The sequence below is a fragment of the Dreissena polymorpha genome, chromosome 6 (genome assembly GCF_020536995.1).
Source record: "Dreissena polymorpha isolate Duluth1 chromosome 6, UMN_Dpol_1.0, whole genome shotgun sequence".
NCBI classification, from domain to species: Eukaryota; Metazoa; Mollusca; class Bivalvia; order Myida; family Dreissenidae; genus Dreissena; species Dreissena polymorpha.
In genome coordinates this window covers 85064321-85078753 of record NC_068360.1, presented here as the reverse complement: position 1 = coordinate 85078753, position 14433 = coordinate 85064321, and the positions used below count along the sequence as shown (strand labels likewise).

The window sequence follows — 14433 nt, the reverse complement described above, 5'->3', positions numbered from 1 at the left end:
ATATATCTTTACCGATAAGTAGACATAACACGGCCGAGATAGACCACTCTTCCTTCCATTCATCATTGCATGTTTGGCAATTATTGTTTTTCCTAACATATATATGCACGTTCCTATAGCGAATAAAAAAGCTAAGCCCGTGATTTATGTATTGATGCAGACGGTCGCTAAATGCTAAATTACTTAAAAATGAATATAAATGCTGTTCGATTTATATTAGTTTAAATCGTCCAATGACCTGATTTAATTTCTGAGCCATGTTTCAAGAAGATAGTAACATCATAGACTTACGCATGTCATTATAATTTGTTGTAGGGAAATAAATATATTGAAATATGAAAGTGTCTAAACATTCATTAACTATATTACAAGAAGCTACTGATATACATTTTTGTCAGCCTTTTTTTAAATAAATTGAAAATGTGTGCGCCTGTCAAACAATTATGTACTAATCAGTGTAGTGAATCAGTGCCCGGATGTATTGAACATAAACCAATAGGTTGTATAGCCTTAATAGTTAATAACAACGCCATGAGAACGATGGCTCGTTGTGCATTCGCCAGTTGACAACGGAACTGCAAAAAGTACTCTTACTTGGCCTGTTAATATATTACGACATGATTGTAATACACACGTTTTTTTTCTTAGGTCCTGACATGTACACAAATAGTTTGCACGTCCTCCGGGATACGTGAAATAATATAATGCCTTCACTTCTCAAATAAACTAACAAACATTCAACCCAGGAATTGGTCTGGTATTAGCTAGTTAAACATGATGTTGAAATTAAAATAATAAATCGAGGAATCCTCGGTTACAAACTATACTGTTCTGTTACGAAGGGAATACAATCACCTTGTTCAATTAACAATACTTTCTTAAGGTATGTTCCCTTATATTGGATTCTACAACGTTATAATATCTTGCAGTCTATTTCCGCAAGCTTTTTGTATTCATTGTTTAAAAGAGCTGAATTTAGATCCTTGAAATTTAACACGATTTCTTTACAATCCTTTCAACTTAATGTGAATACCTACGCATCAATGCACATAAAAGGACCATTATGTTACAGTTCAGTACATTAGGTATTGGAAAACTTTGGATTGGCAAATCGCATGAATCGCCGTTCTACCTTTAGCCAGTGATGTGTGTGTTTAGTATTGATCCAATTCTCAAGTTAAGGTACTCTGGAGAAGTTGAAAATCATATTAGCAGTGAAACTAGAGGTAAGATTTACGCTATTATATAAATATTAGTAAGGTATTCTGTATATCTAACTTTCATTCATGGATTAGAATATACTGTTCACTTTATTAAAATCTTAAATGCATATCGGAACTATTATGGCAATGTAACAAAACGCGGGTTAATTTGCTATTGTTTTTTTATTTGTATTTTATATAAATTAAAATTTGACTCTTGTTGGTACGAAACATTATTTAATTATATGTAACAGTAACGTGATTCACGCTCGATGTCTCTATAGTAAACTTTTTTCGAAGCCTGACATGTACGCTTAATCTTAATTCGTACTCAATAGTCGTGTTTATTGAGGCGAATACGATTTTGGTTTATAAATATGTGTGCTATTAAAACTGTGTAAATACGCATCGTTATTTCACAACTTAAGGAAAATATACAGCGCGTCGTCTGCTAGTGGTTTTCTAATAATTTGGTCACGTGAGCGAAGCGATCGCTTATTCACGCTGGTAATGCGAATACTTCTATGGCAAACCGATGGCAATTCAATAACAGAGAAAAGCAATAGCCACGCAGTTTAACAAAAAGTTATATCCTAAAGGTAAGTGATTAAACCAAGGCACTTAGTAGAGTTGATAAATTGGGTATCATTGTCTCTTGGGAAGAAAAAAACACACGGAAGAATGGTAGATTTTTGCCCCAAAAATAAAAATTTCGGTCGTACAACAGCATGAACTGGATGAACAGTAAACATTTCAACAAAATAAAACTACTTAGAAATATTGCAAGAAATTGTTTGATATTCAAGCATGTAGAGTAATCACCGTGCTTCAAATATTGAAATTTTGATAGTATTCAATGGAATATAAACAAAGATAGAGCGTGTTTGAATAGGTGGTATCCATGAAATTGTAGACACTTTGATTCGCGATAAAGGACACTTCGGATAACGGAGACTTTAAACAAATTGTGCACTCTGATAACCGAGTTTTATGTTCTACCTAAAATGCATTTATGTTTATTATGGCTTTCCTTACCAAACATGTTGAAATACGAATCAATGTGCATAGTCAAGCGCGACACATTGGTTAATCTATGCAGAACTGAATTACAAACACACGTGAAATATAACCAATTGCGTTGTTTGTTTTCATAAATATCATAACAATGAATTTATACTCTTTTTATTCCAATATTTCGCCCAAATGGGCTTTATCAAGGTTTATAAATATAAATTTACTACATCTTTTCTTCTGTCTTGTACATCAATGATTGATGTACAAGACAGAAAAAAGATGTAGTAAATTAATATTTGTAAACCTTGATAAAGCCCATTTGGGCGAAATATTGGAATAAAAAGAGTGTTTTTTACCATGAAAATATATATATTTATCCCTACTGAGTAATGAATTTATACTTCTGATAAAATTATTGCATTTTTTAATAAGATTAGAATTCTTATTTCCGAACAAAAATATTTCAAGTGACGACCGGAAATAATGGTCTACATAATGAACTTGTTTTTTAGTGGTAACTTGAGATTCAGAGAGATGAACATAAAACAGATAATGTGGATCAACACGATCGTGTTTAATTTTACTTATATCAGAGCTCTAAATAACAGGAGCGAAGCGGTCTTTAAGAGGAAATACACCTTAAATTTGTTCTTCATAATATCCTATGTCGTTGGTACTCATTAGAATCGCATCATCAAGACGATACTATTTGCTAGCCACACAATTAATAAGAGAATGGAAAACTCCCTTTATCTTGAGCTCTGCTTATAGGGAGCACTTACTTTTACGCAATGATAACGTTAACTCGAAGTGCGATTCACCTGACCCTAACTCATTTTATTGGTTGAGTTACAAGAATGTAGGGCCAGCAATGCTGCTGACATGCTCTCTAATATATAAGTAAATGGCCTTAGTGCAGTCATTAGGACATAATAACACATGCTTAGATCACCCGTGTCGCTTAAAGGAACGTTAGTTAAAATGTATAAGCTCGTGTACAATCCGGCGGTTGGGTGACTCGAAAACTGGAAAATTTATGGTCATATAGACTGTACTCATCAGACATATCGAATGAGTTTCACATTTATCTTTCACATTTATACAAAATCATAATCATATTCCAAAGGGATACGAAATATTTCAATAATTCGTTTTTAGTTTACTTCAGTACATACATTGTTATGCATTGCCTGCTTACTATAACAGTATTCCACAGCGAATTCTGCCATTGTGATACACTAACAGTTTTTCCGCGAATTTCTTTCTTCACAATACGAAGTGCTATACCATTAATCGACCAAACAATGCTGTTTGTCCATTTGAAAACCATATGAACAGAACATAAAAGCAAAAAGCTGAATAACTTTTGTTGTTCTCTGTTATCGAAGTGCTATCCGTTATCAAAGTATCCGCATAACCGGCGTGTTATTTGGCGAATGTTTATATTTTCAATTCCTAATATATTCATCTCAGGGTAACACCGAACCGTTGATAAAAACACCACAAATCACTCTTAGCGGTCAGTTGATTTTTAAAACCTATTCATTTTTTAACATGTAATATTTATAAATGTAAGTTTTTGCATAGTATGAATGACAATAATATGATAAAATAATCACTTCAAGACTAAGACAGGCATGAAAGTTGACTTTATAATTGAAGAAAGTAAAATTTTATCATATTGTATATACATGTATAATCGCTTGTTAATTTTCATCCTCATCTTGAATTGCTTACACCAGTTTCTAATACATTATTTTGGTTGTTCAAGGTACAGGTTTGGACGCATAGGGCTCCGTTTGTGTCAAGAGAGCGTACACAGGGGTCAATTTGTCAAATCGGTCGAGAAACTGGCGGGATAAAAACTAAACATGAAGGTATATGACTTTTATTTTCAGTTAATATTGAATATAATAAATATACACAAACAGACAGATGAGCCAACCGACAGGGATAACTTTTTAACTTTGTATAAACAAACTGACATAATGGCAGACTGATGAACGGACGAAAAGAGGAACCGACCGACTGATTTACACAATTTGTTGATAAGACTATTATGTCTGACAAGATAGACAAGAAAGACATATATTACTAGATAACAGGCAGTTGGCATGCTGTAGGAGGGGCGGGCATAGTTTGAGCGTTCTAACAGACAGACAGACTGACTTATAGATAGACAAACAAGATACACGGACTGACTTACACACATTCTGTAATAAAAGTGCACAGAAAACACGATCGACAGGTGAACGGACGCATTGAAGAGCGACAAACAGACTAAACATAATACCAAACTTGTTTTACCACAAATGTTTTGTTTTGTTTAAGCACACATTTTTCAACTGACAACAATTCCAGTTATCTTAGAAAATGACAATGTCGACTTATAAACGGAGGGTGTGTCATGTCTGATTTATCTGTATATGCGCCTGTATCGATATTGCAGTGATTGTGTACATATTTACCAACTTTATATATTTTCAACATAAGAGTTAAGACATTTACCCATTAAATTCAAATAATAAGGATACACTTTGATTCATAATATACCATCTTCATTTAGGATTCAAACTATCAAATACGGTGCACAATTAAAGAAAAACGTCAGAATATTTATTTTAATTCAAGCAAATTACATAAACATATGAATCCTCAATATAACATAACTAAGTAGATTCTAAGTATAATAAACGTGTTAATATGTTAATAATATATAAAAATTGAAAACCCTGACCAAAACAAAAACAATTTGTATATCTAGATCACAGAATTGTCTACCCGGATGTCGGAAGTACTTGATGACAGTGGGGCAGGGGAACATACTGTCATGGAGCGGAGACGAACTTACCTGAGGAGGGAGCGGATGGAGACGCTGAACAACCGACTATTGGGGAATAATAAGCATTGTTTTCATTTTGGTAGCCAATCGGAAGGGACCACACTACCCGGTCTCCAGTCTGATGTTGATTCCCTAGCGATAGACAACAATGAAAATATCATGACAGTCGTGGAAGACTGGGAGGAAGGGATGAGGAACTATCTGATGCTCCACGACGACAGCACAGATCCTCAACAGTACTTGCTACAAGTCTTCAGAGATGACACACCGGAACCGGAGACAAATCTGCATGATGATGCGTTTGTAATGAATGATTCTGGGCAAGTACTGTTAAGCGCTGAAAGGTATAAGCAGGTCATCGAGCATCAGTCTACGGTTATTGGAGAGACAACCAAACATGGGCCATCGGTAAGCTGGGTGCCTGATTGGGATATAGTGCATGCACTTTACGTACGCAAACCTCTTCGTGAAATACAAAATTGGATCGACAGATGTAGAGGAAGACCCTGGCCGCCTACCCAGCTACTTGAGGCTGCACGGGAAGCTCCGTGTTTCTTAGTACCATCTGGTCATCCAGACAGTAAGAACAAACGCGATGAATGGCGACTGTCTCCGAATCTTATAGAACGCATGTTGATGTTTAGCTTTAATATTGCGCAAATAAAATGTTACATTATTTTAAAATTACTTAACAAGTCCCTATTTGCTAACGTTGTAGGAGATTCTATAACAAGCTTTCATTGTAAAACTATAATGTTTTTCACCATAGAAAGGACACGTCCTGCTCTGTGGTTCGAACACAACCTTATGTTTTTACTTTGGTGTTGTTTACACGTATTGAGGAAATGTCTGCGATTGGGAAGGCTCCCACATTATATCATAGAAGGTGTTAACTTATTTGATGGGAAACTCTCTACGGCGCAGCAGATACGCTTTTTAGCATATATAAACTCCATGATAAAAACAAATTACAAGATGTATTTGATATTGATATAGATAACATAGGATTTCGGTTGCAAGCGTCTAGTGTGCGGCGAGTTGAACTAGCTGGGATACTTGGACGTGTATGCTTACGTAACAGCATTAGCTTACTGCTGCAGTTCGAGTGCTTGGAAAGATTTAAAGTGTGTTTTAGAATATTAATAGATAAAATACACAGCTCTAATGAAACACCAGAGAAAGAGTTGAAATATGTATTACGCACTACTTTTCAATTGTCCATGAATGTCACATTTAATGGTGTTTCCTTAGAATTTATTAAACACTTGTATGAATTAAATAATTCAATGCAATCATCTACTTGTTTGCGACTACAAAACATTGTTAATAGAAAAATAATAGCGCGTTTCAAATATTCCTTAAGCACGGATGTAGCTTCTAGTCGCTTAAAGTTGGCTGCTATATTGTACTGTAGTGGATATATTCACGCTGCAGTTCGAGTGTTGGAGGATGTGGAGAGGAGGTATCACAGCAAGGTCAAGGCTGTTTGTGGATGTAGACGTATACCAGAAGACCGTGATCTCGAGATGTTTGCTGACATGCTACCAGGCCACAGTGACCAAGGATTCATTGAACCTCAATTCGCATTCTGTGTCACGTTTGTAAGGGCAGAAAGGCATTGTACTCCTTTGATATTCTTGTTTGAAATGAATCGCAATATCGATGCATCTGAAGTAGACCAGAGAACTTACACTGAAAAGGAGTGGATGGACTTTGCTGAGGTGGATGCTCGTCCGTTCTTACACTATCTGCAGTACCTCACGTTTAGAAGACTCGGTGAACGTTCCAAACAGCAACTTTCGTTGAGTTGTTTGGAATATTATATATGTGATAATAGAAATAAAATCAACCTGTATCACCGAGAGACAGCATATAACTTGCTGGGCCACTGCTGTGAAATGGAAGGAGAATATAATCGGGCGTTTTATTTCTACACAGAATCGCTGCGGTTATGTTGTAAAAGAAACAATGCCGCTAACTGGCACGTTTTGTTGCTTGTATGGCGTCTTTTAAAGGGGCCTTTTCACAGATTTTGAAGTTTGTCATTAAAAGCTTTATATTGATAAATGTAAACATTAAATTTTAAAAGCTCCAGTAAAAATCAAAAGTTAAAATTAAAAAAGAAAAAAAGTAGCCCCCAGCAGGGCTCGAACCAGTGATCCCCGGAATCCTGTAGTAAAACGCATTAGCCAACTGAGCTATTCTGCCAAGCTTTCATCAGCAGCGTATTTTATACCGTATATACTGTAAACGTATAGAAATTCGTCGGTATGAAAATTCGTGGTTTAATAAAAAACAACTTTTTCGTTGACACGTAATTTCGTGGATTTAAAATTTTCGGGGAAGACTTACCGTCATAATTAAACTTTTATTATAATAACCAGAGTAATAACAAAGCATAATCTGCTAATCTGTGTTGACAGCAAGACTTGATGTTAATGTGCACTGAAGCATGAACGTGTTGCCGATAATTGTCGATAAGAGCAATAAAGCGGCGCATTTGTGGGTACCCGGTCGCTAATTGCCATCAATGTTGTTTTGACAATATTTGTAATTCTCAGCGCAATCGGTCTCCTAGTAGTAACATTTGAGTAATAAGGTCCCCGAAATCAAAGACCTATAATACACAGGATAGGAAACCACGCGCTTTCTCGCAATAATCTTGCGGCGGGGTCACGTGGTTAGCTACAAGCGCGTACCTTTCAAAATGGCCGCGCGTGTATGGAAACCGATCTCGCTTCGCCGATGTCGGTTAAATAAATTACTTAAAGAATTATTTTCAGGCGATTATCACGTTGTGTTGTTAATTGTTTGAAGTTGAGATTGTTTGTTACAAATAAAATGTTTAAGATGCTTTGTGTATTCGTTGTGTGTGTGTGTGTAAACAAGTGTTATTTATCGGCTAAAATTTGCCGATTCAGCCGCTCATATTATGTCTTTGATGAGACTTTTTACTTGTTACAAACAATTCACGCATGTTTTGTTATGTTGTTTTTCATAACCGCAACATCAAGCAGATTATATTTTAATTATTTTAATTTCAATTAATACATATTAAAGATTCTCGCGCAATTAATCACCGCTGTTTGTAATTGGTTTCAATAGGTACAACTCTACATTCGTAAATCATAACATTATATTTAGTATGATATTTTACATACGATTATAGGTGATTATACAAACGATGAAGAGAATGTTAATATATCTAGTGTCTCTAAGTCTATTATAAGTGTTGAGAAATGTTCTGACATTTATGTTTGTCCAGAGTGTTCACGTAAATACAAGACTGTCGCAGGGTTCCGTGGTCATGTTTCAAAGAAACATGATAAAAACTTGAAAGGTATGTAATGAAAAATAATTTCTTGAAATATATGTTCTTTGCTGTGTTTAATTTAAATAATGGATGTATGTCTTTCGCCTACAATAGTAATAAGAAAACTTTGCTAGTTTCAAAAGGTCCATTTAGCTATTAAGTATTAGTGCTGTCTTATATACTTTAAAGTATAATACTCTAAAGTGAACAACACAGAAGTCAGGAGAACATAATTTTAATTTTCTTTCATATTATCATGAGTATGAACAGTAATAAATTTGTACGAGATAGAAATGAGCCTTGTTCTGAGAAAACTGGGCTTAATGCATGTGCAGTCCGCACAGGCTAATCAGCGACGACACTTCAGCTTTTATGGTATTTTTTGTTAAAAAAGTCCCTTCTTACCAAAAATCTTAACAAGGCGTACAGTGTCGTCCCTGATTAGCCTGTGAGGACTTCACATGCTAATCTGGGATAACGCTTTACGCACAGGTATTATGCACAGTTTTCTCAGAACGTGACACATATAAACTATAGATACTATTCTACATGCAAAGCAAACTACATATAGAATACTATATACATAAAATCAACATTTAGAGAACAACATAGTAATTCTATACATAATATATTATAAAATCAGATTACAACATAATAATTCTACTTATCACATGTTTGACTCGTATAAAGTCATTACATATTTTTTACATTTCACTAGTGTAATAAAATTTTTGCATTACGTTGTTTAAGCGTACGGACGTTTTTGGCATTTGCTGCGTTTGTTACTATTACCACGCTTAAATTGTTCACTACAGGAATCCATTAACGAGCTTAATTCCAAACTTTCATGCTCCTTAACTGAAACACCCTCCTTCCTTATCGAATTCTCATATTGTCTTTTTAATTTCCATACAGTATTTGTTAAGTCACTAATTTCTCCTTTTTGCTCCTTTAGTTTAAGGCACAATTCATCCCGGGTCATATCTGAGTGTTTAAAGCTGGAATGGCTGAATTTCCCAGGATGAATTATTCTATCATCCAAGCGCTTTTTCCTTTTCGCAAGTGCATAACTGTAATTTTTGCATTTGATGCAATTTAGTTTTCTTGGTGTTAACAATTCCCACGATGATGACCTGATAGTTGACGAATAACATGTACCCTCAGATGTCACAGCTCCAAAGTCTCCTTCCCTGAAAAATAAATAAAACATTTTCATGAACCATACTGTGTCTGCATGTGTGAAGAGAGGCTTAATCAAACAAGCATGCATTGTATATATGAGTAAAGCATAAAGCTGAGTCATTAGAGATGGAAAATGAAAGTAAGAGTTGAACAAAATTGCATCCATTTAGTTCTTTGTTTGAACTTGTGACTTTTTACAGTCATTTACAGTGCTGTTTAATTACCATAATGATTTTCGTACAAATGTTACAAGCTTCATAAGTGAATTAATACAAAATAAAAATGTACATTTAAATTGTTATGTTGTTTTCTTTGGCCTAAAAGATTTGTTTTCTTTCTGGTGACTATGCCATGTCATGACAGCCTCAAAATTTAGAAAGAAATTCATCCATTGAAGTTTTCGACATGCAACATTATGCATAAAGCAAAAATACTTTAAATGCATGTTTTTTAAAAACATTTTTCTGTTATAAGTTATAACACTAGCTTTTCATATCCCCTAGCAGAAAAAACTTCATACAATTTGCATGACAAACAAAAAAGTTTTACATATAAAGAAACAAGGCCATGTAATGACAGCCTTCAAATTTAAAAAGAAATTCATCAGTGTAAAATATTCAACATGCACCATTTATTTTATTATGCTAAAAATCTTTAAAAATGCATTTTTTATGTTATAACACTAGCTTAACATCTCCCCTAGCAGAAAAACTTTACTTCATGCAAGTTGCATAAGAAACAAAAAAGTTTTACAAAAAAAGCCAACGCCATGTCATGACAGCCTTAGAATTTAGAAAGAAATTCATCCGTTGAACATGTTCAACATGCATATAATATATTTAGCTTGAAATCCTTAAAAATGCATTTTTTCAAACATTTTTTCTGTTATAACACTAGCCTAACATCTCCCCTTGAAGAAAAACTTTACGTTATGCAAGTTGCATAAGAAACAAAAAAGTTTTACGAAAAAAGCCAACGCCATGTAATGAAAGCCTTAGAATTTAGAAAGAAATTCATCCGTTGAATATGTTCAACATGCATGTAATATTATTAGCTTGAAATCCTTAAAAATGCATTTTTTCAAACATTTTTTTCTGTTATAACACTAGCCTAACATCTCCCCTAGCAGAAAAACTTTACTTTATGCAATTTGCATGAGAAACAAAAAAGTTTATAAAAAAAGCCAATTCCATGTCATGACGGCCTTTGAATTTAGAAAGAAATTCATCCGTTGAATATGTTCAACATGCATGTAATATATTTAGCTTAAAATCCTTAAAAAATGCTATTTTTCAACACTTTTGAATAGTGTAACATCTCTCCTGGCAGAAAAACTTTACTTTATGCAATTTACATGAGAAACAAAAATGTTTTACAAAAAAAGCCAATGCCATGTCATGACGGCCTTAGAATTTAGAAAGAAATTTATCCGTTGAATATGCTCAACATGCATATAATATATTTAGGTTAAAATCTTTAAAAATGCATTTTTTCATACATTTTTTCTTATATAACATTAGCTTAACATCTCCCCTAGCAGAAAAACTTTACTTCATGCAAGTTGCATACAATCACAAAAAAGTTTTACAAAAAAAAATGAAAACTTAACTGCAATTGAACTAATTCTAAATCAGCTCAGAGTTAGTCAAATCGGTCGCGAAAAATAGCAAATAAGACATTGAAATTATAAATATCAACAAGAATGTGTCAAATACTTACCAATTCAAGTCATGAGAATATATATCTAGCTAAATGTAAGAAAAATACGATGGAGAATGATGCACTTGATTAAACAAAATGGCGATAAACGGCGGATTTAATTCCATTTCCGGCATCTCCAAACTACGCGCACCTGACTCTCGCGGAATCACGTCTGCTGGGAGGCAGTATAGAAAAACGCGATAGGCAAAACGAGAGTTTCTTATCCTTTTATATATAGGTCTTTGCCGAAATTCACGTGTTAAAACCGTTATGTCTCTTTTAACTTTAAATTGCACTAAAAGACATGTGATAAATCTGCAAACTGTTAATTTGACGACGTCACGTAAAAGAGAACAATCGTTGATGTACAGTTTAAAAACCGTTCTTGATTAAAAAAGTATTTTTACCCAAACACTTTACATTTTCAATTCGGAAATGTTATTTAGTCAAATAATAGTGTAATTTGACCAACTGAAGTGAAGTAACTATTACAAAAAACAATTATCTCTGATAACCGACCACAAAAGAAAATGTTGGAAATGACCAATTCGGATTAAAAATGTATACATAATCGTTGGTACTTGAATTCGTGGTTCAGCGGACCAACGAAATCCACGAAAATTCGTACCCCACGAAATTTAATGGTTTTACAGTAAGTAATCTTCGTAGTTTCACAAACGACAACAACAGAACTTTCCAAATCATTCAATCGTTTCGCGTTGCAACGCTTTATAATTTTTAGGTTTTTAAATCGTCAAAAGATGCATATAATGGCTATATTAGACCATGGCAAATGCTCAGTAATACTGTTTCCTCACAAATATCATAACTAAACCGAAAATTTGCGAATCTGAAACAACTTTTTTCAGTTTTGTCAATTTACCAAACCGTGAAAAGATCCCTTTAAGTGGTGAATGATGTGACTTTTCTCCACTGCACAATATTGTAATGTAAACTTTACATGCTTTTTAAGAATATGGCTTTATGAGCAGCTATTTTCTATGTATCATGTATTTAATGCTATAAAATATAAGGAAGCGTAATGAATATTTATATGTCGAAATATTTAGGTGGATGTTATGTTTTACATTGACTCTTTTGATTTTCTCGTAGAGCAAGAACTATATTGTACGTGTTGTGATGAGGTTTTGCATACTGATTAATGTCGGTCGTATGAGTATTATGATTAATATTGTTTGTGTATTCATGTCTTGAACTTAATTACGCAGAAGAAGTTATAAGATTACAATTATAAATATAACTCTAAGATTTATATGTATTTGAACAAGATAAATATGTCTGATGTTTTTATGCAGTTGAAACTCAATTTGGAATTCAATTATTTTAATATAAATCATGAACATGATGTTTATTTTGTTTTTATAAATTTGCAAATGTATTAACTACTTGCAAAACATGTGACATAAAGTGCTGATATAGATCTCTGTTTATTTTGCTTGTATAATTAGAGTGTGTTATTATTGCTCGCGTTTTAAATCTTATTTTGATTTTTGTTTACCTGACGTGAACACGAAGTGGTCATGGCAAGCTTTTCTATTGTAGTCGAGCGTCGTGGGTCAGAATGTTAAGTTGACAACATCTATACCAAGCTTTAATCTAAGTCACGTGTTTTCAATAATTAGGTCACCATTTTAAATATATGTTTGAATCTGGGTCATACATGTTTAAGAACAAAGAAAGCAGGTCGTAATAACACAAATGTTCACACTACAGAAGCGACATGTCAGACCTAATTTTGATGAAAGTTAAGCTCTACAAAATATAGGCAAAGTTTGAATCTCGGTTTTGTGTCCAAAAACTATATTGCTAGGTAATTTCTTATTGAACCATGATACAAAGTCGAGAACTCTTATTTGATTGGAATTTCGATTAAATGTTTCTCCTAACATTACCGAGTCCAGGCTCACATCAGGTGCATTTTAAAAACTAAAAGTGAATGCTAAGGTGAGTGAAAGCGATGATTCAAGACGATAGACTAGATGCAAGTAAGATGAGATATATATTTATAAGTGTTACAGTGTTGCCATTTCAACTGTGCACGTCTTCTATACAATGACTATCGAATGATACAAGTAATATTAATTGAAGCTCGCAATAAATTGCATGCTGGGTGAATTGATGTGCATAACAATTTTAGAAAATTAACATTTACATTCGTCGTTTACACAACTAAATGCACACAAATGCCTTTTCTTGAAATTAAATTGTGGAAGGAAAATAAATCCAAATTTAAATGCTAAATTAGAAATATATTATTTCTCTCTGAAAAGGTATCACTTAGGTTTTTATTGCATTTGTTTAAAATAACAAAAATAATGATGCATTGTTGGTTGTTTACGAGCGTATTTGTTTTAATTGAGCAAACGCTAATACTGCTAATAACGATAATTAATTCTTGTTCTACATAGCCATATAATATACGGATGTATGTAATGTATTCAGTATACTTTTTAAATGTGATAGTATTACAGAACGTATGTGAACGATATACAAATGTGAATGTACAAATGGTTGAACTTATATATACGTATATTAACAGTTCGACAATAGGCAACCATTCAGAAATAAATATATATACATACAATTTGCGTGTGTGTGTGTGATTTGAATAATGAAATTATTATACATTATGCAAAACATGGAAACAGTTCACTGCCATTCGAAGAAGCTTCTTTTAAGAGTAATATTTCATGCATTTAAACATTTTCATATTAAGATAGCTACATATCAATCCAATTTCATACACAACAAAGAATATCTTAATATCTTACAAAAAAAGAAAAGTATCCTTTTGGGATATCGACACACAAACATACACCAACAGTTCGAATGGGTCGTGCTCTGAAGTTCGCACAGGCTATTCATGGTCGACACTTTCCGCCTTTATGATATTTTTTGTTTACAGAGAGTCTCTTCTTAATCTTAACAAAAATCCAGTTTAAGCGGAAAGTGTAGACCGCACAGGTTAATCTGGGACGACACTTACGCACATGCATTAAACCCCCTTTTTACAGAGCACGGCTCAAATGTAACTTGGTTTTAAAGTTAACGTTATGTCGTGTAACAAAAGCAACTTTTGATGGTTGTTATCGCCAATTAATTCGTAATTATAAACTTAAGATGATGAAGCCATGCGACAAAATATTAATGTCCGTTTG

The 14433-nt window shown here is 33.6% G+C and overlaps 1 protein-coding gene across 2 annotated transcripts; it reads left to right on the top strand.

Moving 5' to 3' along the window:
- Nucleotides 1–1131: 1131 nt before the first annotated feature.
- Nucleotides 1132–6054, top strand: LOC127835240 (uncharacterized). 2 transcript variants are annotated; one of them, XM_052361564.1, is made up of 3 exons: nt 1132–1226; nt 3988–4093; nt 4981–6054. In XM_052361564.1, exons 2-3 carry the CDS (start codon nt 4088–4090, stop codon nt 6052–6054), a joined length of 1080 nt encoding a protein of 359 aa, XP_052217524.1. In that variant the 5' UTR covers nt 1132–1226; nt 3988–4087. The 2 variants fall into 2 exon arrangements, with proteins under 2 accessions (XP_052217524.1, XP_052217525.1); XM_052361565.1 differs by lacking the exon at nt 1132–1226 and having other exon boundaries at nt 3955–4093.
- Nucleotides 6055–14433: the final 8379 nt, after the last annotated feature.